Consider the following 20,513-nt stretch of genomic DNA (forward strand, 5'->3'; position numbering starts at 1 on the left):
CAAAAAACCCACCTGCCATTGCAGGATACATAGGTTCAATCCCTGATCCGGCAAGATCCACATCTTAGTTGCCATGGAGCAACTAAGCCCATGCACCACAACTACTGAGCCTGTGCTCTAGAGCCCGGGAGATGCAACTCCTGAAGCCCACACATGCCCCAGAGCCTGTGCTCTACAAGAAAAGCCGGCACAACGAGAAGCCCGTGCACCACAACCACAGAGCAGCCCCTGCTTGGTGCGACCAGAGAAAGTCCTTGAAGCAATGAATCCAGCACAGCCATAAATAAATAAATAAATAAAAACAAAAAACCTCTCTCTGCAGGTCCACACCCAGCCTCAACCCTACAAACCCAGTGTTCCTGAAATATCTATAACCAACACCCTTGCTTTCTTCTACACGGCCAGCCACTTTCCCCAGGTACCTCTCCCCACCTTGGGAAGCAGGGAGAGGGCAAGGAAGCAGTCAAAAACATAAAATGTAAATGGAGAAAGGGGAGATGAGTGGTGGATAGCTGGGTGGAGGGACAATGTCCAGAAGAGACAAAGGGGCAAGAGGTGGAAGTAGATGAGGGTGGAAAGTGTGGTAGGCTTCAACAGTTCATGTCACAGGGCAGAAGCCTCAAGCAGCTGGAACAGTCCCAGCAGTATGCTCTGTCAGCATTCAGGGACAGCAAAAATGCAGAGGCTGCAGGGGTAATACATGGCTAGCTGCTGCTCACAGCGCTACAGCTGCCTCTCCCTCCAAGAACCCGTCAGGGTCTTCCATAAGATCACCTGCCCGTGGGCTACAGAGGAGCCACGCTCTGAGCTGCCTCTGTGGACGCAGGCCACTGACCCTGAAGGGCTAACCAGCCCATAAACGAGAGGTTCTAAATCCTGGCTCCAGACCCATCACAGGTGCCAAAAAGCAAACAGAAACAAGAGCTAATAAACTCTGAGTCAAAATGAGGTAAAAAGACAATTTAAACATTAAAGTTTAATTTATATAAATAAAAGGAAATGCACTACTTAAATAATAATTCATCTGGGTCCTCTTGGATAATACAAAACTCTTCCATGGGCGCCTGATCATTTTGAGGCCAGCAACTCTTCTCACATGTGTAAATTAGAATGGTTCCGAATTCCACAGAAAGATCTGAAAAATACAACATAATCAGGATTCCAATAAAGAGAAAGTGTTAGGAGATACACTCAATATTCAGTTTGCTTAGTGAATATAGCCCAGACACTGTAACAAGACTGCTTGGGTTCAAACCCAGCTCTACCACCTAGTGATTTCACCTCTATGATATTATTATGTATTTATCATGATGATAAGATTGCTGTGTGGAGTAAATAAGCTAGTACATACAAGATACTTGGAACAGAGCCTGGCACATCTTGAGTGTTATCTGTAAAGCAGAAAGGTTAAGCAGAAGACGCTAATAGGAAGGAGAAGGATTGCTCAATATCAGGATAACTGATGTTGCCACAGGCAGTGGTTTTACCTTACAAGCTGAAAAAATAATTACTTAAGGCAAAAACAGTGCTCATTAGCACTCAGTCACAATACAGTCACAGTATTCCTATAGAAAGTGACTGCTGATTAAAAAAAAAAACAAAACAGATAAGCAAAATATACTTTAAAAATATGGTACTTCCCAGGTGGTCCAGTGGTTAAAACTCTGTGCTTCCACTGCAGGGGGCACAGGTTCAATCCCTGGTCGAGGAACTAAGATCTTGCATCCTGCGTGGTGTGGCCAAATCCAGACTATTTGACGTTGAAGATCATTTTAAAATGTCATACTAACAGAACACTACGTCCAAGAAAGGATACAGGCAAAAAGCAGAAAATAGATAAGAATTTATAGAAATGTATCAATGGATGGAGCCAGGAAAAATGGCATCAAGAGAACGTGAGTAATAAGAAAGCCTGTTGATATCAGAATAGGAAAACAGGAGTCAACAGGATGAGTTGAGCAACTGGTTTGGAGCAGCAAAGGAAAAATGTAGGCAGGGCCTCCCTGGTGGCTCAGTGGTAACGAATCTGCCTGCCAATGCAGGGGACATGGGTTCAATCCCCAGGTCAGGAAGATCCCACATGCTGCAGAGCAACTAAGCTGGTGAGGCAACTAAGCCTGTGCTCTAGAGTGTGGGAGCCACAGCTACTGAAGCCCATGTGCTGCAGCTCCTGACGCCCAAGCACCCTAGAGCCCAGGCTGCGCAACTGGAGAAGCCACTGCCAAAGAAGCCCTGTATACTGCAACTAGAGAGGAGCCCCCACTTGGCACAACTAGAGAAAAGCCCATGCAGTGACAAAGACCCAGCAAAGCCAAAAATAAATAAATAAAAATTTAAAAAAAAAATGTAGGCAGTTGGGCCTTCCCTGGTGGTCCAGTGCTAAGACTCCGTGCTCCCAGTGCAGAGGGCCTGGGTTCGATTTCTGGTTGGGGAACTAGATCCCACATGTTACAACTAAAGAGATAGCATGCTGCATACCACAACAAAGATAGAAGATTCTTCATGCTGCAACTAAGACCTGGAGCAGCCAAATAAATAAATATATATATATATATATATATATATATATATATATATAAATAAAATGTAGGTGGTGATAATGGAAAGAAAGTCAAAGACAGTCCCAAAAAAGGGTAAAATAGAGCTGATTTTGAAGAAATAACCTGGTGAATTTGAGAAAATTCCCAACTAAAATGCATAACAGGCAGTTTGTAGAGGGCATGAGAAGGCTACAGCCTCAGTAATAGTAACCACCAGGAGAGGAAAGAAGGAGATGCAAAGAATCAGAATAAAATATGAAATAGCTGAGTATTATACATGAACCCAGAGACCTCCCACAGTGGGGACTGAAGGGTAGGGAGGAGAAAGAGGCATATGGAGATCAAAACAGTCCCGTTATACATGTAATGAAAAAACATCAGCAACCACAAGAAACAGAAAAGACAGGTGAAATCTAGTTACAGGTAGAAAGGAAAGGCTTCCAAGAAGTTCAATGAATGCAGAGGGAAAGAGAAAAGATGTTATCATGGAGTTGAGAAGAGAAAGGTGACCCAACCAACTGGTGTTGCTTCTACAGAAAAGCTACAAACTCAACAGAAAAGACATTCAGGGGAATTCTCTGGTAGGCTGGTGGTTAGAACTCCTCACTTTCACTGCCGAGGGTGTGGGTTCAACCCCTGGCTGGGGAACTGAGATCCTGCAAGCCGCACGGCATGGCCAACTTAAAAAGAAAGAAAGAAAACAAGAAAAACTAAATATGCAGGTCCGAAGACCCATCCAATCCCATGATAAACAAAACTGCATGGGACTTCCCTCGTGGTTCAGTGGCTAAGACTCTGCCCTCTCAACAGGAGGCCAGGGTTCAATCCCTGGTCAGGGAACTAGATCCCACATGCCTCAACTAAAAGTTCTCATGATGCAGCTAATGGTCCTGCATGCCACAACAAAAATCGAAGATCTCTCATGCCATACCTAAGACCTAGTGCAGCTAAAATAAGTAAACAAGAATTACAGAACAATGGGACCGTAAGACCTGTTAGTTCACTGACTGGACTTCATGGATAAAGAAAGTTCTATGGTGTCAGTGTTAGTTACAAAGGGTGGAGGGGCATCAGTCCACCTTTAGACTTCCACAAAGCAACATTCAATGCCAAAAGATATCTATATGATCGTGAAAGATCTCAGGGATTTTCAGAAAAATGTACTTCCAGTGAGGCCCAGCCATGGGAGATGACAGGAGGTACCAGATAAAAGGGCTGGTGGGGCCCTCACTATTAGAAGGTGACAGCATGGGGTTGACCAAGTTTTGAAGAAAGAAAGTGGGGCTTAATAACTTTACATATAAGTTGTCCTTCAACTAGAAAGGCAGACTAGTTAGGGCTCACACCTGCGAGCCCTCTTTGAGGCAATTACATGGTGGAATCCAACTAGGAGAGAACAGCATAAAGAATTCACAGGCTAAACAGCTATGAGAATTATGTTTCCAAAATACAGACTGATAACTTTAATAAAGCAAAACTGATACTAAAATATGTGGAGATGGAGTAGGGTAAACATTTCCTTATCTATTAAAGGGTCAAATACAAACCATTTAAAATGGAAATATGAAATGAATATAATTTTCTTAATTTCAGAAGATCTTTTAGAAACTAGGGCCTCTTTTAATAAAGAACCCATTACCTAAAAAGTCCAGCAGCTCCTTCACTTACACTTAATTTTTCTTATGTTAAATTTTCATGAATTTATTCTAGTACTTTAGTATTACTAAATCTTTTCCTTTTTAGAAAAAAAATTTCTAGTCATACATCTATTTTAACTTTCTGTCTGCATTTATGTCAAGAATGATGACTGGAATGATCCTACACATGGGCAAATAATGGTGATTTCCAAGGTTTACCAGATATTTACAGAAAATCTTCAATAGAAAACTCAGGGATCAAAACAAGCAGAGAAAAAAAGGTAAACTGCAGGAAATAGAAAATGCAGGAAACAAGTAAAAATTTTAAAAAAAACAGAACACATCCCAAAGATATGAAAGAAGATACTAAACTCATATAAACAAACCAAAAAAGGGGACCTTATAAAAAGTTTATATCCTATGAGTCAATGAGATTTATCCCAAGAATGAAAAGATGTTTAAACATACCAAAATCAGTGTAATATGCCACATTAATAGAATCAATAGAATTACATGATATCTCAATTGATGCAGAAAAAAGCATTTGATAAAATTCAAAACCCTGTAGTGATAAAAATCACTCAGTAAATGAGGAATAGAAGGTAAATTCCTCAAACTGAAAAAGGCCATATACATGAAAAACTCACAGTTAACATAATACTCAATGGTGAAAAACTAAAAGCTATTCCCCTAAGACCACGAACAAGACAAGGATCCCCACTTTTGCAACTTATATTCAATGAAGAAGTTCTATACAAAGCAATGGGACAAGAAAAAGAAATAAAAGGCATCCAAATCAGAAAGGAGGAAGTAAAATTATCTCTATTGATCTGATCTTTTTTCCAAGAATGCTTGTTTTTGTCTCTGTACTTACATTTCCACACTAACAGAACAAAATCAAATTATCTGCAACTCAAATATTCTTATTAGAATGATGATAACAGAATCTGACCACAAACATTCAGTTTTTCATCTTGATGTTTTCAAATAAGAATTGTTTAAAACATATGTAGAACTCATCAGTTCCTAGGATAGTTACTAGAAAGTGATGATTTTTCTTTTCTTTTTTTTTTGGTGGCACCTCACGACTAGTGGAACTTCCTTGACTAAGGACTGAACTTGCACTCCCTGCAATGGAAGTGGGGAGTTTTAACCAATGGACCAGGAGGGAAGCCCCCGAAAGTAACAAATTTAAAGAAACTGAAATAGTAGTCTCCCAAATTATTTTAGCTGTTGCTATATTTTGTCCTAGAAATAAGTTACCCCTTTGAAAAATTATACTAAGATCAAACCCTGAAATGCTTTTCAATGAAGTAAAACTTACATGTTATTATAATGTCCATATAGCTAGTGATGTAGATAAAGATAAACAGTGATCTCTTCCTGTGTGTTTTTAGGGCTTCCCTGGTAGCTCAGCTGGTAAAGAATCCACCTGCAATGCAGGAGACCTGAGTTCAATTCCTGGGTTGAGAAGATCCCCTGGAGAAGGTAAGGGCTACCCACTCCAGTGTTCTGGCCTGGAGAATTTCAAGGACTGTATAGTCCCTGGGGTTGCAAAGAGTCGGACACGACTGAGCGACTTTCAATTTCACTTTCTTATGGGTTTAATGCAATTCAAAGAATATGTAAAATGGTCCTGAGAAATCAGGTTAAATTGAAATATAAATTTAAGTTGGGAATATAAAAAGCAAACAATTTTCCTTGCTTTTGATGGTGTACAAGAAGTAGCCCATGTGACAGTGACGTCACATGACAAAGCGTGTTCGTGTTAAGAACACGTTCATCACCACAGAGGAAAGATTTACTGATTATATTGAAATAAAAGAAAAAATGTACATGATGCATCTTAGGTAATTATTGATAAACTGGAAAAAGATAATGTTGACATAAGAAAGCCCATCATCATGAGTGACTCACTCATTATACATGAGTGACTATGGCAGCTGTGCAAAGAGGTAGAAGCCATTATTCCTCAACTGTGTATGATTTTGCCAAATGTGTGCCTTGGTTAGCTTATAATCTTAACAGAGAAAATTTCTGCTCCTAAAATTAAACCACAATAACTTTTAAAATACTGTACAATGGATAAACGTGTTTTGTGAATTCAGTATTTTCATGTCTGTTCTAAAAAGTACTTTAAATACACATATGAATACTCAGTGGTTATAAAGATCAAATGTAATCAGTCCCTAGTCCATGTAAAATACTTATATTTAGCAAACAGCAATATGTATGTGTGTATATATATGTACATATATGTACATATATATATATATATATATATATATATATATATATGAAGCTCTAAGTCATCTCAGTGGTGTCCGACTCTTTGCAACTAAGCAAGGATACTGGAGTGGGTTGCCATGCCCTCCTCCAGGGGATCTTCTCAACCCAGGGACTGAACCCAAGTCTCTAGGTCTCCTGCATTGGCAGGTGGGTTCTTAACCATTAGCGCCACCTGGGAAGCCCCATAAAATATATATTAGGAAATACAGATGATCTGATATTATATGTAGAAAATCCTAACGAATCCACAGCAAAAAACTTGGTTCTGAACAGTTTTCTGTTGTTTTTATATTATCCTTAAAGGCTCTGCCCTAGCCTTTATTCTTTCCTTTCTTCTGTGAGTTTTGGTTGGTTGGTCTTCTTTTTCTAGTTCCTTAAGGTAAACAATTAGGTCACTGATTTGTCTTTGTTTTCAACATATGTGTTTACAGCTCTTAAGATGACATGGTTGGGGACTTCCCTGGTAGTCCAGTGGTCAGGATTCCATGTTTCCACTGCAAGGGGCATAGGTTCCATCCCTGGGCAGGGAACTAAGATCCCACATGCTGCACAGTGCAGCCAAAAAAATAAAGAAATTAAGACCCAGGGATGCCATTCAGAGGATATACCCAAAAACACTAAAAACAGTGACTCAAATGTATCTGTATCCAATGTTACCAGCAGCATTACTCATAGTAGCCAAAAGATGGAAAGCCCCACCACCAAGTTAAAGAATTTAAAAAATCTGTATTATACAGTGAACTCTGTATATCATGAATGAACTATAAAAAGGAAAGAAATTTTGATACATGCTACAACATGAGCCCTGAAGATATTATGATAAATGAAATGAGCCAGACACAAAAGGACAAATATCATATGATTCCACTTATGTCAGGTGTCTAGAATAGGCAAATTCAAAGAGACAGAAATGGACAGAATAGAGGTTACCAGCAACTAGGGGAAGAGAAAATGAGCTGGGGTGGGGGGTGGGGCTCATTCTTTTACGGGAGGGGCAGAGTAGTTAATGAGTACAGACTGATTTTTTTGTTTGGGATAACAAAAAAGTTCTGGGAATAAAACAGTGGTGACAGTTACATAACACTGTGAATATATTTAATATCACTAAATTATACACTTAAAGAAACGGCTAAAATGGTCAATTTTTAAGTACGTGTATTTTATAATACATTTTTCAAAAAATCAGTTATATTTAAACATATTAATACTAGCAGCAAACATCAGAAACTGAAATTTTTTAAATGCCATTTATCATAGCATAAAAAAACATTTAACACATAGACACAAAACTGAAAAAAGATATGCAAGACTCTACACCGAAAAGTATAAGACTCTATTGCAAGAAATTAAAGAGAACCTAAATAAATGGAGAGAGATACTAGTTACATGGACTGGAAGACTCAACATTGTTAAGATGTCAATTCTCCTCGATCTGATCCAGAGAACCAACGCAATACCAAACAAAATCCCAGAAAGTCTTTTACTTTTTTAAGAAGTTGAGGAAATAGCAACCCACTCCAGTATTCTTGGCTGCAGAATCCCAAGGACACAGGAGCCTGGCAGGCTGCAATCCATGGGGTCGCAAACAGTCAGACATGACTGAGTGACTGAGCATGCACATATAGAATGGCTAACTTATCGGACAGCTCAGTTAAAGAATTAAGAAATAAAATGCAATTTTAAAAAACCCCACAGAAATGCAAATGATCTGGAAGAGTCAAAATATTTTTGAAAAGGAAGAATAAAGCTGAAAGACTGATACAACCAAGTTACAAATCCAATATTTTGGCCACGTGATAAGAAAAACTGACTCACTGGAAAAGACCCTGATGCTGGGAAAGACTGAAGGCAAAAGGAGAAGGGAGCGGCAGAGGATGAGATGGTTAGATAACATCATGGACTCAATGGACATGAATCTGAGCAAACTCTGGGAGACAGTGAAGGACATGGGAGCCTGTCATGCTGCAGTCCATGGGGTCGCAAAGGGTCAAACATGACGTAGTGACTAAACAACAACAACAAATCTTACAAAGCTACAGTGGTCAAGATAGTGTGGCAGTGGTGTCAAAACAGAAAAACAGATTAATGGAACAGAATGCAGAATAAAGAGTACAGAAACAAATTAACACATATATGGACAACCAATATTCAACAAAGGTAAAAGATACTTGAGCAGAGAAGAAGAGTCTTATCAATAAGTGGTGCTGAAACAACTGGATATTCACATGGAAAAGAAGGAACTTGAACCATACCTTATACCATATATAAAATTTAACTCAAAATGGACATAAATCTAAATGTAAAACTAGAAACAAAACTTGTGTCCTTGGGCTAAGCAATCATTTCTTAGACAAGATATCACAAACATAATTCATATAAGAAAAGATTAATAAATTGTGCTTCAAAATTAAAAACTGTTTTTAAAAGGACAGTTTAGAGAATAAAAAGACAAGTCAGTACTTTATGGAAGGGGGAGAAAAAGGCACTGTTTTCAAGTGGACAAACCTAAAATACCAGCCAACATCAACAATCAATGTTTAAAGAGGCACCCTTGATAAGATGAGTGACAGGAAGAAAATGGCACTTTACCCCACACCCCATGATTTTCTTCTCAATAATCTGTAGTCTCATTCTAATTATGAGAAAAAAAATCAGATGAATCCAAAAGAGGGGCATCTTACAAAATAAGTGACCAGTACTCCCACAAATTGTCAAAGTCATCAAAAACGAGGCAGTCCTGGCATGTCTCTGGTGGTCCAGTGGCTAAGACTCCACACTCACAATGCAGGGGGTCAGGTCTGATCCCTGGTCAGGGAACTAGATCCCACATTCTACAGCTAAAAATCCCACATGCTGCAACAAAGACCTGGTGCAGCCAAATAAATAAATAAATATTTCTTTTAAAAAAATCTTGCTTAAGAAAAATGAGGAAGTCTGAATTTTCATCACAGGCAAGAGACACACCAAGTGATATCCTGGATGGGCTCTTGGATATTAGGTAAAAACTAAGGAAATCTAAATAAACTATGGACTTTAGTTAATAATGTATTAATATTGGCTCATTAATTATAACAAAAGTACTGTATTAGTATAAATTTATTTTAATAAAGGGGAAACTGGACGTGAGGTATATGGGAATTCTAGGTCCTTATTTCGCAATTTCTCTGTAAATTGAAAGCTTCTAAAGAATAAAGTCTACACTAAAAAAAAAAAGAAAAAAAACCCCAAAATAAAAATTGGCAAGCTAGACTTAGAGAAAATATTTGTACATTATATACCAGATGAAGGACTTGTATCCAGAATACATACAAAACTCTCAGAATTCAATAAGAAGACAAACTACCCAAATTTTAGAAAGAGAAAATGATTAGAACAGACACTTCACCAGAGAAAATATATAGTGATAAATCAGCACATGAAAATGATGCTCAAAATCATTAGTTATTAGAGAAACACAAATGAAAACCATGCGATGTCGCTACACACTCATGAGACTGAAATGAACACGACAGACCGTGTCGAGTATTGCCAAGGAGGTGCAACTCTCATGTACTGTCAGTTGTGATGTAAGTGGCACAGGCTCTTTAGAAAACAAGGTGGCAGTGTCTTAAAAAGTCAAACACACACCTACCGCACGATTCAACTGCTTTTCTCCTAGATACTTAATCCAAAAGCCTATGTCCATACAAAGGCCTGTACACAAATGTTCAAAGCAACTTTATTTATACTAGCCCCGAACGGAAGCAACAAATATGTCTCCTAAAAATTATTCTAAGTTCCCAAATTTTCTGTAATGCTTATATTTTATAAGGAAACAAAGATGAAACACTAGGTTTTCATTTTAAAAACTAATCCCAAATTAGTGCCAGAAACCCACAAACTCAAATAAATAAAGGGCCCTTTACCTAAATTAGCACTTCTGAGCATGCTGACCAGTGCTGGCATAAGCTGAAACTCAAATATCCTTCGGGCTCCACAGTAGCTGCAGGCTGGGAGTTCAGTGACTTCTGATGTAGGGCAGGTCAAAAAAAGTGGTTCTCCACTCCAGGAGTACCTAGAATAAGGAGAAAAAGAACGCTGAATTAAGGCCACATACAAGTCACATGTTAACATCCAAGACTACACTTAATCGATTTTGTTTCTTTCTTGGAGAATATCCGGAGCAAAACCAGATAGCAAAGAAAATCAAAGGCCCAGAAAACTAGCTGCAAGGCTGGAAATGATAGCAAGACATCTGAATTCTTATCAATGCTTGATTTAAAGTCTAGATGAAGGCACTAAAGCTAATATTGAACTAAATTGAACTAAAACTGCAACAAAGCCCAGACTCTGCTCAATTGCAGATTGAGACTCAGCTCCCCACAGTTCTGGCCTTACAGAAGAAGGGGTGTGCACCCCTAAGGGATGAGTATCAACTTCAGTATCTATTTTCCTCCAACATACAGTTTCCAGTAAATATTTTTTTAAGTTACTAGATATGCAAAGAAGCAGAAAAAACTAACCCATAAAGAAAATAAATACATGGAGAGCCATAGCCAAAATGATGAACTTTTCAGACACACTTTATGCTTTTAAAAATTTCATTGAAGTATAGTTGATTTACAATGTGTGTTTAACTTCTGCTGTACAGCAAAGTGACTCTTTTTCTTTCTTTTCCATTATGGTTTATCACAGGATACTGATTACAGTTCCCTGTGCCATACAATAGGACCCTCATGGACAATATTTTTAAAACAACCACCAGATTAAGTCTCTCACTTCAATCACTCTTGTCATCAATGTACTTTAATATCCCCAGATTTAGTTCTTATTTCATTTTGGAGAAAATATCCTATTTTATCTTTGAGTATTGTTTTGGATCCATTTGTTGAGTTCTCTTCTTTGGACACCTGTTATCTTTATAGCAATTATATTTATCCACCTTCCAAGATGCTGCTGCTGCTGCTAAGTCGCTTCAGTCGTGTCCGACTCTGTGCGACCCCATAGACAGCAGCCCACCAGGCTCCCCCGTCCCTGGGATTCTCCAGGCAAGAACACTGGAGTGGGTTGCCATTTCCTTCTCCAATGCATGAATGTGAAAAGTGAAAGTGAAGTCGCTCAGTTGTGTCCGACTCTCAGCAACCCCATGGACCTCGGCCCACCAGGGTTCTCCGTCCATGGGATTTTCCAGGCAAGAGTACTGGAGTGGGGTGCCATTGCCTTCTCCGACCTTCCAAGATAGCGCCTTCTAATTACTTTGTCTTTTTGTTCAGCATTCATGAGATTTTTGAAACTCTCTTCACATCAGTACTTTGATTTTCAGCCAAGTCGACTACTTCTAAATTTATTAGATACACAATGTGTGGCTTGATTTCTTTAGCAATTCAACTTCCCTTGGCATCTTATTTTCTCAACTTGGAGCTCTTGGTTTTACTGAACACATTGTCTTACAAAGTTCATCTGTATCTTGAAAACTCTGCTGGGAATTATGTGTTCCTCAGATTATCTTTTCTTCCAGATATGGTTCTTGGCGCATTTTTGTATGCACTATTCACTTCTCTAATTTTACTACCAACAGTATGATTACATGGGTGGCCTGCCACTTTTCAGCTAGTTCAGGCCTCAAGAGGGCAACTCTGTTTAGACCACCAGTTTGCTCCAAAACAATGTGTGGGTTTTCTTACTGACTTCCTGTCAATCTCACATCAGAGGTCTGTTCTTTTCCCCTTCTCCAAACACATTTTTCATTTCTTGTACTCTTCTGTAGGTGAATCGGGGTGGGGGTAGAGTTCTGTAAGACTCAGTGCAATCTACTAGAACACCTGGGCTTCCTTTTTACTGAGATAGTGTAAAATGTCTTACATGTTGGGGGATCCCACTCTAATGGGCAAGAAATTGCCCTTGACTTCTTTATCATTTCTGTATCGTATCATGGAACCCAACTTTTGCTTCTGAGAGGCAATTCCTAATTCCCTGTATCTTCACCCGCACCACACCCAGTTGTGTGGCCAAAAGCGCTACAGCAGAAGATACAGATTCTTCTCCTGTTTGCTTCTTTCCAGACTCAACATTATTACCACAATTCTCAGGATGCTGTGGACTTATCAGTGTATCTTCAAGAAGTGAGAGAAGAAGGTTGAATGGCTAGAACTCACACTGAAGGTACAGAAATGTACCTTCCTCTGTGAAAAGAAAGTTAACTATATAAATAAATACATGTGAGGCATCCAGAACTGTATTAGACTTTTAGTGATATCACATCCTGGATTGCCACTTTGAGTTTTATGGTATTAAGTTTCTTTCCTTATTTCAATGCAGATGGAAGGGATTTTCTTTTTAAAGTTTGTTTTTTTCTACTTTATTTTTGGTTGATTTTTACTTTTTATATTCACTGTAACCAGGTATTAGGATAGAGAGACCACGTGATTTTACTCTGACCACTGTATCTAGACCCATTTTTCCACGTTTTCCCTGTGTTGTCATTTTTATATACTATAACCTGCTGGATATGTCATTTCCTCTGAGAGCCTCTGTGACATCCTATTTAGAAGTTATGTTTTATTTTCCTCATTTATCACTTGTGGAAATCACACAATGTATCTTTTTATTTTTAAACTCTCTCACTAGAAGGTAAAATATATAAAAACAAGGACTTTGTGTCATTTTCTGTTGTACCTGCAGCATCTATAACAGCACCTAACATCTGGCGTAGACTCTGTAAATATTAGCTGAATGAATGAACGTGCTCACTGAATCCTTCCAAACATCCTACAAAGTAGGCATTAGGCCCATTTTACAGAAGAGTAAATAGTCATCTGCCCCAAGGCCAAGTCTTCTAAGACCAAAACCAAGGTTCTTTTCATCCCTACCATGTTTGAAAATGTACCGGTATCACAAATACCTACTATATGTAGGTACTATGCTTTGCATGAGAATAACATACTGTCCTCACTGCCAAAGATCATGAATACATAAGTACACCAATACCATTAAGAGATCCTTATAGATCTCTGCTTCCCCAAAACAGCATAGTGGGTTTCAAACAACAGTCAGTATTTATGGTTGTACAGAGTATTTTCATCATCACCTCATTTAGTTCCCAGAGGGATCCTAAGAAATAGGTAGTTGTATTATCATCCTCATTTTGGAGACGAGGCACTGAGGATAAGAAAGGTTAAGTGAATTGCCCATGGACCTTCAACTAGAAATGGAAAACCCAGGCCCTGAACTTCCAAGACCTCTTATTCAATATCCTCTAGGCAGTTGTTACTTATTACAAAGTATTATGGCTTCGGTATAAGAAACTTGTAAAGTAGAATGTGCAAGGGAAATAAAACCAAAACTACTATAACAAAGATTTAGTTTCAAAGATGTAAATCAAAATGACAAAGACACACTCTGTAGTCTAAGAACAATCAAGACTCCACCCCCCAAATAACACCCTCCGAAATCCTCATCTCCAGCACTGCATCAACACTCATCCAATTTCACAAGCCAGAAGCTCAAAACCACTTTGTTGCCTTCCAATCTTTTACTCTCATATCCAAGGGTCACCAAGAACTGCCATTATACAAACATCTCCCAAACTCATTCCCTGTTTCCCACATCCTCTGCCTTGATCCAAAACCTTATACCATCTCTCACCTGGATTCCTTGAATCTCGAGTGATCATATCACTCCCCTGGCATCCACTGGCTACAGAATAAAATACAAATTCTTTAGTAAGAAATGGATTGAAAACATACCTAATCCATGCCAGTTCTAGACACCAAGTCTGGGGAGTACCCAGTCTGTCAAGGAGGACAACAAGGGTGTGTGTCCTAAAGGAGGTCAAGGTTTGGAGCTGTGGGAGGCAAGAACCAAGCTGTTCTCACTTCAGACACCATGGTGTCCAGCCCACTGGCTTGCCCCTATCCCGCCATGATGCACTTGGCTATCTTTTTCCTTCATCAGTTACTTCTGTGACACAAAGCATCCTTGGCCTTTATCCTACAGGGTATGGGCTAGGGGCTCCAAGTGTGTCTCCCGCATGGTGCCTTTCCTGATGAAACAGGCAAAGGCCCCTGGTCCCTCCTCTGGGTTGCTGGCACACTTGTTCACATCTCCGTTGGGCACCTATCATAGCATATAGTGTCCTGTCTCCTCTGACCAGACCAGGTACTTTTGTGGCCAGCACCAAGAGCGGTTGTTATTGGACCAACTCCAAGCCCAGCACACAATAACTCAGCCCTGGAGGAGGAGAGGATCAGTGTGAGCATTGAGTCTCATCAGTGAAGAGGCCCCTCCCAAAGGGTGGTCTCCAACTAAGAATTACTGTCACTACTGAGGGGCTTGAAGGTTTCATAATTTGGGCATGTTTTCAACACAGCATCTCTAGTTGTCATGCCTAATTAAAGTAAGGAGAAATAAAGTGAATTATCATCAATAAAATTAGGATGCCAAGAATCAAGAGTAAAGTCTGACTTTGTACTCTGGAATAAAAACTACAGTCGAACAATATGTATCACGAACCTTTAAACTTCAAAATTTCAATCCTCAATTTCGCTCCTAGAACTAGCTTAGACAGAAATCACTACGACATTCCAGGAGTTGTAAACAGGATGCATACTGCAGCACTAAACTATGCAAAACTGAAACAAACCAGATGGAAACAATCAAACACCCAGCAATACTGCCACAAGCAAAGTCAAAAAACAAACAGGCCCAGAAAATAAATCATGATGATTTTAATCATATAAAATTAATCATCATAATCTCTCTAATAGATAAAAAGTTCCTAAAAATCAAAAGGAACAAGAACTTATGGAAAAATGGGTAAAGGTTATGAATAGACAATAGGGAGGCCAAAAAGGTTTCTGTAAGATCTTACAGAAAAACCTGAACAAACTTTTGGCCCACCCAACAGAAGTAATTCCACAACACAGAAGAAGATATTCATAAGAAAAAAATCAGGTAATATTATACCAAGATGCCCTTTTTCACCGTGAATTGACAGAAATACAAAAGCATGAACCTCACCCTGCTGGCAAGGCCACCGGAAAACAGGCACTTATAGGTTGCCAGTAGGAATTAAAGATCATATATTGCCAGCAGGAATTAAAAGTCCAATGGGAGAAAACTGGGTGCTAGCAATTAAAACCACAATTGCATAAACCCTTCTGCTTAACTATGCCACTTCAGGAAATGCATCCTAGAGAAATACTTGCTCACTAAAAGTCCATCAACAAGTAAAATGGACATGGGACTACAGTAACTTTTTTTTTTAATATAGTTCTTAATGTTCTGAAAAGATACAATAATAGATAATAGCACAGTTGAAAAAGCAGGAAACAGAATGTTTCTTGAATGCTTTCTTGTGATTAAAAAAAAAAAAAAGGAAAGTAACATGTGACATTTGCTTTGACATGCATAAAGAAATTACATAAGCACACACAGGAACTAACAACAGTGATGACCTGATAGATATGAATAGTAGGAAAGGAATTATTCCGTTATATTTATACATATATGCACATGTACATACTTCTATGTTTTTGAGTCTTAAAAATGTGTTTTAAATTTAAATTTAAAACAGAAGAGGGGGGCGGGGAGGGAGGCAAAAAATAAAATAAAATAAAACAGAAGAAAATCACTTGGAAGAATTTTTAATACATAGGGAAACCCTCAATACCAATGAATGTTTATGAAAAGAGAATAGCTATATTCCATGACCCCAATTCACAACAATAAAAGAATACACACAATACCTACTTACACATATACATTCAGATATGTAAAAAATAACTTAATACACTAAAATCTTAGCTTCTTGGTTTGGGGAATATTGTAGATTTTGGTTTTCTTGTTCTGTTTTTCTGTGTTTTCCTAACTAACACACATTACTTTTGCATCAACAAGAAAAACAATAAAAGGAAATGTGCATTTACCTTAAAATCTGCTCCTGACAAGCAGCAATTCTCTTCATGAATTTGTAAAACATCTTATCTCCACTTTTAATTACAGTCTTCTCATATTTTTCATCACCATCACTAGACAGACTAAAAAGAAAAGCAGAAAACACTTTTGTGTGTCTACATTCAGAGAATTAACTGTATTTAGAACAGTACACAGGGAATTTCCGGGTAGTCCACTAGTTAGGACTCCACATTCTCACTGCTGAGGGCCCAGATTGAATCCCTGGTTGCAGAACTAAAATCCCACAAGCTGCTCTGGGCGGCCTAAATAAATAGATAAGTTTTTTAAAAAAGAAACAGAGTACACAATTTTAAAAACTTTACCACAGTAAAATATACGTACATAACTTAAAAATCATAAGTTTAACACTTTATAACGAATAACAGTAACCCCCTGCCCAACTTTCTCCCAAGCCCTGCTTCTTAGCCATTTTCAACACTGGATAATTATTTGCAATGTAAAAAGTCACCATGGGGCTTCCCTGGTGGTCCCGTGGTTAAGAATCCGCCCTGCAGTGCAGGGGATGCTGGTTCAATCCATGGTCCAGGAAGATTCCCCCATATCTCATGACAACTAAGCCCATGCACCACAACTACTGAGCCCAGACTCTAGAGTCCCAGCTCTGCAATAAGAGAAGCCACTGCAATGAGAAGCCTGCACGTTACAAATAGAGAGTAGCCCCGACTCGTCGCAACTAGAGAAAGCCTGTGTACAGCAACAAAGACTCAGGGCAGCCAAAAATAAAACAAATAAATAAACAAAATAAAAAGTCATATACCCACCGGCTCTTGTCATGTCTTTCTCCATTATGGAGTATTTTCAAACACCAACACGCCTGTAGGTGTGTCAGACCTGAAAAAGTTCTGCCTGAAAAAGTATCCCCAGTTTTGAGGATAAAACCAAAGAGTACCAACTCTGGAAGCCTCCTGATCACACCACCTCTCAAACTCAACAGCACACACACTCACCTTTGGGAAAGCAGCTGTTCCATATCAACTCCTTCTCTCTGCTGATACTCCCTCAGAAGGCTCTGAGCATGGTCCAGACTGATGAAGTCCGTGTAGTCATCCTCATCGACGACACAGATGTAATAGGGCAGGAACTGCGGCACCGAAGGAGGCAAGGCCGGCCCTCCCCCAGGAGGTGCAGGAGGAGCAACACCTGGGACAGTATCCTGCAGGCGGAGGTCCTGGAGCTGGGAGGTCCAGTCTCTGTCCTTGGCATTGCTCAAATCATTTCCAAACTCCGAGACAGGCTGCAGTGGAGACGCTTCCTCACTGTCACTTCCCCAGTCATCTGCACCTTCACACCAATCCTCAGCTGTGAGGCCATTTTCCTGTTTCTGGAAAAATACCCAGCGAATGAGGTTCAAGCACACTGTTCCCTTGGCTTCCTGAGCCACCTAATCCTTCACCTTCCTGAACGAACCTTACATCTGCCCCTCCCACTCCAGCACCTCATGGTTTACTCAAAAGCATGTTGGAGGTGAGGAATGTTGTGTTTCCTTTTCAGGGGCACTGTGGCAGATATACTATGGTGGTTTCTTCAACACCGCTTTCAGTTGTGCTTCATATACTACAGAAGCTGGTAAGAAAGAACTACATTTCCCAGACTCCTAAGCAGCTAGGGTTCTAGATATGGTCAGGGGGTCCGCTCATAAGGAACACTAGAGAGACAAACTTGACAGAATGAAGTAGAAAGAGTGACCATGAAGCAAAAGGCAGCTGGTATGTAGATGGAGACAGAGCAAGGCTCTGGAGTCAACAGTTCTGACAAGGGCAACTTCATCAGAATACATCTGGGCTTCCAGACTGCATGAGGGGTGTCATGGCAGCTCCCTGACAGGACAGTTCTGAGGTGTAGTTCTGCTGGTCACTCCTGGAGTAATTTCCTCCAGCCTATCTAGTAAGATAAGGAAAAACTTAACTTTAAATCAGTCTCAGCTATAAAAAGTCAAAACGCTTTTCTATTATCTGCAATTGAACCCCAAGAAATATAGGCAAACACCACCTTTTTATTCCTATTATTGCTAGCACAATGCTTCGCACACATTAAGAACTCAGTGAATATATAAAGCAACATTTATTGGGAAAGAAAAGCTGGATTTTGTTCTGCAGTCCTATCTTTGCAGGCAGTCCATGGGGTCGCAAAGAGACACGATTTAGCGACTAAACAACAATATGATAGTCACAACTGCGTTACCTGAGCGTCCTGAGTCTCTTTCTCTCTCATCTGCAGGCACTGGGAGCGGAACACCTTCCAACTTCATAGTAAAGAAAAACCGCGGTGAGGACTGCATCGCCAACTGCCGGAGGGCTGGCCAGTCCCCTCCCGGTGCAGCTGGCGCGGCCGCCGCTCCCGCCCACTCGACATAAATCCTGTGGGCAGCTCAGCTACTTCCCCGCCTACCTGCGCGCCCCGCCGCTACCGCACTCAGGGCGAGGGCAAGCGAACACGTGCAGGAGTCGATGAAAAGGAGAGCCTTCCAGCGGGCAGTACACCTGCACCACGAGGGCAAGCGGTTGCCGGCACAGTTCACACACCGGCCTCGGAGCTGCCACGGCGGGCAGGGCGTCCTGAGGACAAGGAAGGCGCTCAGACCCTGACTTTGTCCAGGGACCTCGCCCACTCCCTCACCCCGTAGCCCAACACCAGCTCCAGCCGACCCCGGCTCCCGCGCCCCACCTCACCGGAACGCCGCCCAGCTTGCTTGCGGTCCAGGCGCTCGGCCCCGTAGGACGGCCGTGCACTGCAGCATCTCGAAGCCCGAGCAGCACGGGTTTCCGAACAGCCGCCATGACGACCGGGAGAACAAGTGAAGAGGCGGGCTACGGCAGCCGAGAGGGTGCGCCTCTCTGCGCATGCGCTTCGCTGACGCCTGTGGGACAGCCCCGCCCCTCCTAGACCTTCTGGGAGATGTAATTTGGGAGTTCTAATATGACCAACCTAGATAGCATATTCAAAAGTAGAGACATTATTCTGCCAACAAAGGTTCGTCTAGTCAAGGCTATGGTTTTTCCAGTGGTCATGTATGGATGTGAGAGTTGGACTGTGAGCGCCGAAGAATTGATGCTTTTGAACTGTGGTGCTGGAGAAGACTCTTTGAGAGTCCCTTGGACTGCAAGGAAATCGGTCCTGGGTGTTCTTTGGAAGGAATGATGCTAAAGCTGAAACTCCAATACTTTGGCACCTCATGCGAAGAGTTGACTCATTGGAAAAGACTGATACTGGGAGGAATTGGGGGCAGGAGGAGAAGGGGATGACAGAGGATGAGATGGCTGGATGGCATCACCGACTCGATGGACGTGAGTTTGAGTTAAGTCTGGGAGTTGGTGATGGACAGGGAGGCCTGGCGTGCTGCGATTCATGGGGTCGCAAAGAGTCGGATACGACTGAGCGACTGAACTGAAATTTAATATCCTGGATTCCAGATGTTTTTTTTTCCCCTGGTAATGCGCCGCGAAAGGAAGTAGGTACCATCTACTGTGAGGTATCTTGCCGAGAAGTTTTATCTAAAATCAGGGGGGACTTCCCTGGCGGTCCGGTGGCTCTGACTCCGAGCTTCCAATGTAGTGGGCGGGGTTCGATCCCTGGTAGATTCCACTTGCCCAAGGGGCAGCCCCCCCAAAAATTGGAGGGGAATAGCACTCTCCTAAACAAGCCCCCACCCCACCCCACCCCCGGAAAAAATAAAAAAAGAGGGTCCTAAATTTTTAGAGAAAAAATGTATAAAGTATTAGTCGTTCAGTCGTGTCTCTTTGCGACCCATGAACTGTAGCCCACCAGGCTCCTCTGTCCATGGAACACTCCAGGCAAGAATATTGCAATGGGTTGCCATTTCCTTCTCCAGGGGATCTTCCTGACCCAGGGATCAAAGCCCGGTCTCCTGCATTGCAGGCAGATTCTTTATCATCTGAGCCACCAGGGAAGCCCACATTTTTTAGACACATTGAAATGCCTATACTGTAGATGAAATGATGTATCTGAGGGTTGGTACGTGATGGGAGGGGTCCGTAGATGAAATAAAATTGGCCCTGGATTGGTAATTGTTCGAGTTTGGTGTGAGGCACAGGGTGGTCTGTTATGCTATTTGAATTTTATATGTTCGAGTTTT

At 40.8% G+C, this 20,513-nt stretch overlaps 1 protein-coding gene across 1 annotated transcript; it reads right to left on the reverse strand.

Moving 5' to 3' along the window:
• Positions 1 to 945: 945 nt before the first annotated feature.
• PDCD2L (programmed cell death 2 like) lies at positions 946 to 19,398 on the reverse strand. Its single transcript, XM_027515967.1, has 7 exons — positions 19,090 to 19,398; positions 18,809 to 18,975; positions 18,602 to 18,662; positions 17,368 to 17,741; positions 16,372 to 16,482; positions 10,372 to 10,520; positions 946 to 1,135 (listed from the first exon to the last, which is right to left on the reverse strand). Exons 1-7 carry the CDS (start codon positions 19,195 to 19,197, stop codon positions 1,005 to 1,007), a joined length of 1,101 nt encoding a protein of 366 aa, XP_027371768.1. The 5' UTR covers positions 19,198 to 19,398; the 3' UTR covers positions 946 to 1,004.
• Between the last annotated feature and the right edge of the window lie 1,115 nt (positions 19,399 to 20,513).

This window comes from Bos indicus x Bos taurus, chromosome 18 (assembly GCF_003369695.1).
Source record: "Bos indicus x Bos taurus breed Angus x Brahman F1 hybrid chromosome 18, Bos_hybrid_MaternalHap_v2.0, whole genome shotgun sequence".
Lineage (NCBI taxonomy): Eukaryota > Metazoa > Chordata > Mammalia > Artiodactyla > Bovidae > Bos > Bos indicus x Bos taurus.

What these genes read in the sequence shown, in the direction of transcription:
- PDCD2L (XM_027515967.1), bottom strand. Translation starts at nt 19,197, where the DNA reads ATGGCGGCTGTTCGGAAACCCGTGCTGCTCGGGCTTCGAGATGCTGCA. An exon ending in GCAAGCTGGGCGGCGTTCCG is followed by an intron (nt 18,976 to 19,089) that starts GTGAGGTGGGGC and finishes CCTTGTCCTCAG; the next exon opens with GACGCCCTGCCCGCCGTGGC. An exon ending in AAGAGACTCAGGACGCTCAG is followed by an intron (nt 17,742 to 18,601) that starts GTAACGCAGTTG and finishes GTATTTTTCCAG; the next exon opens with AAACAGGAAAATGGCCTCAC.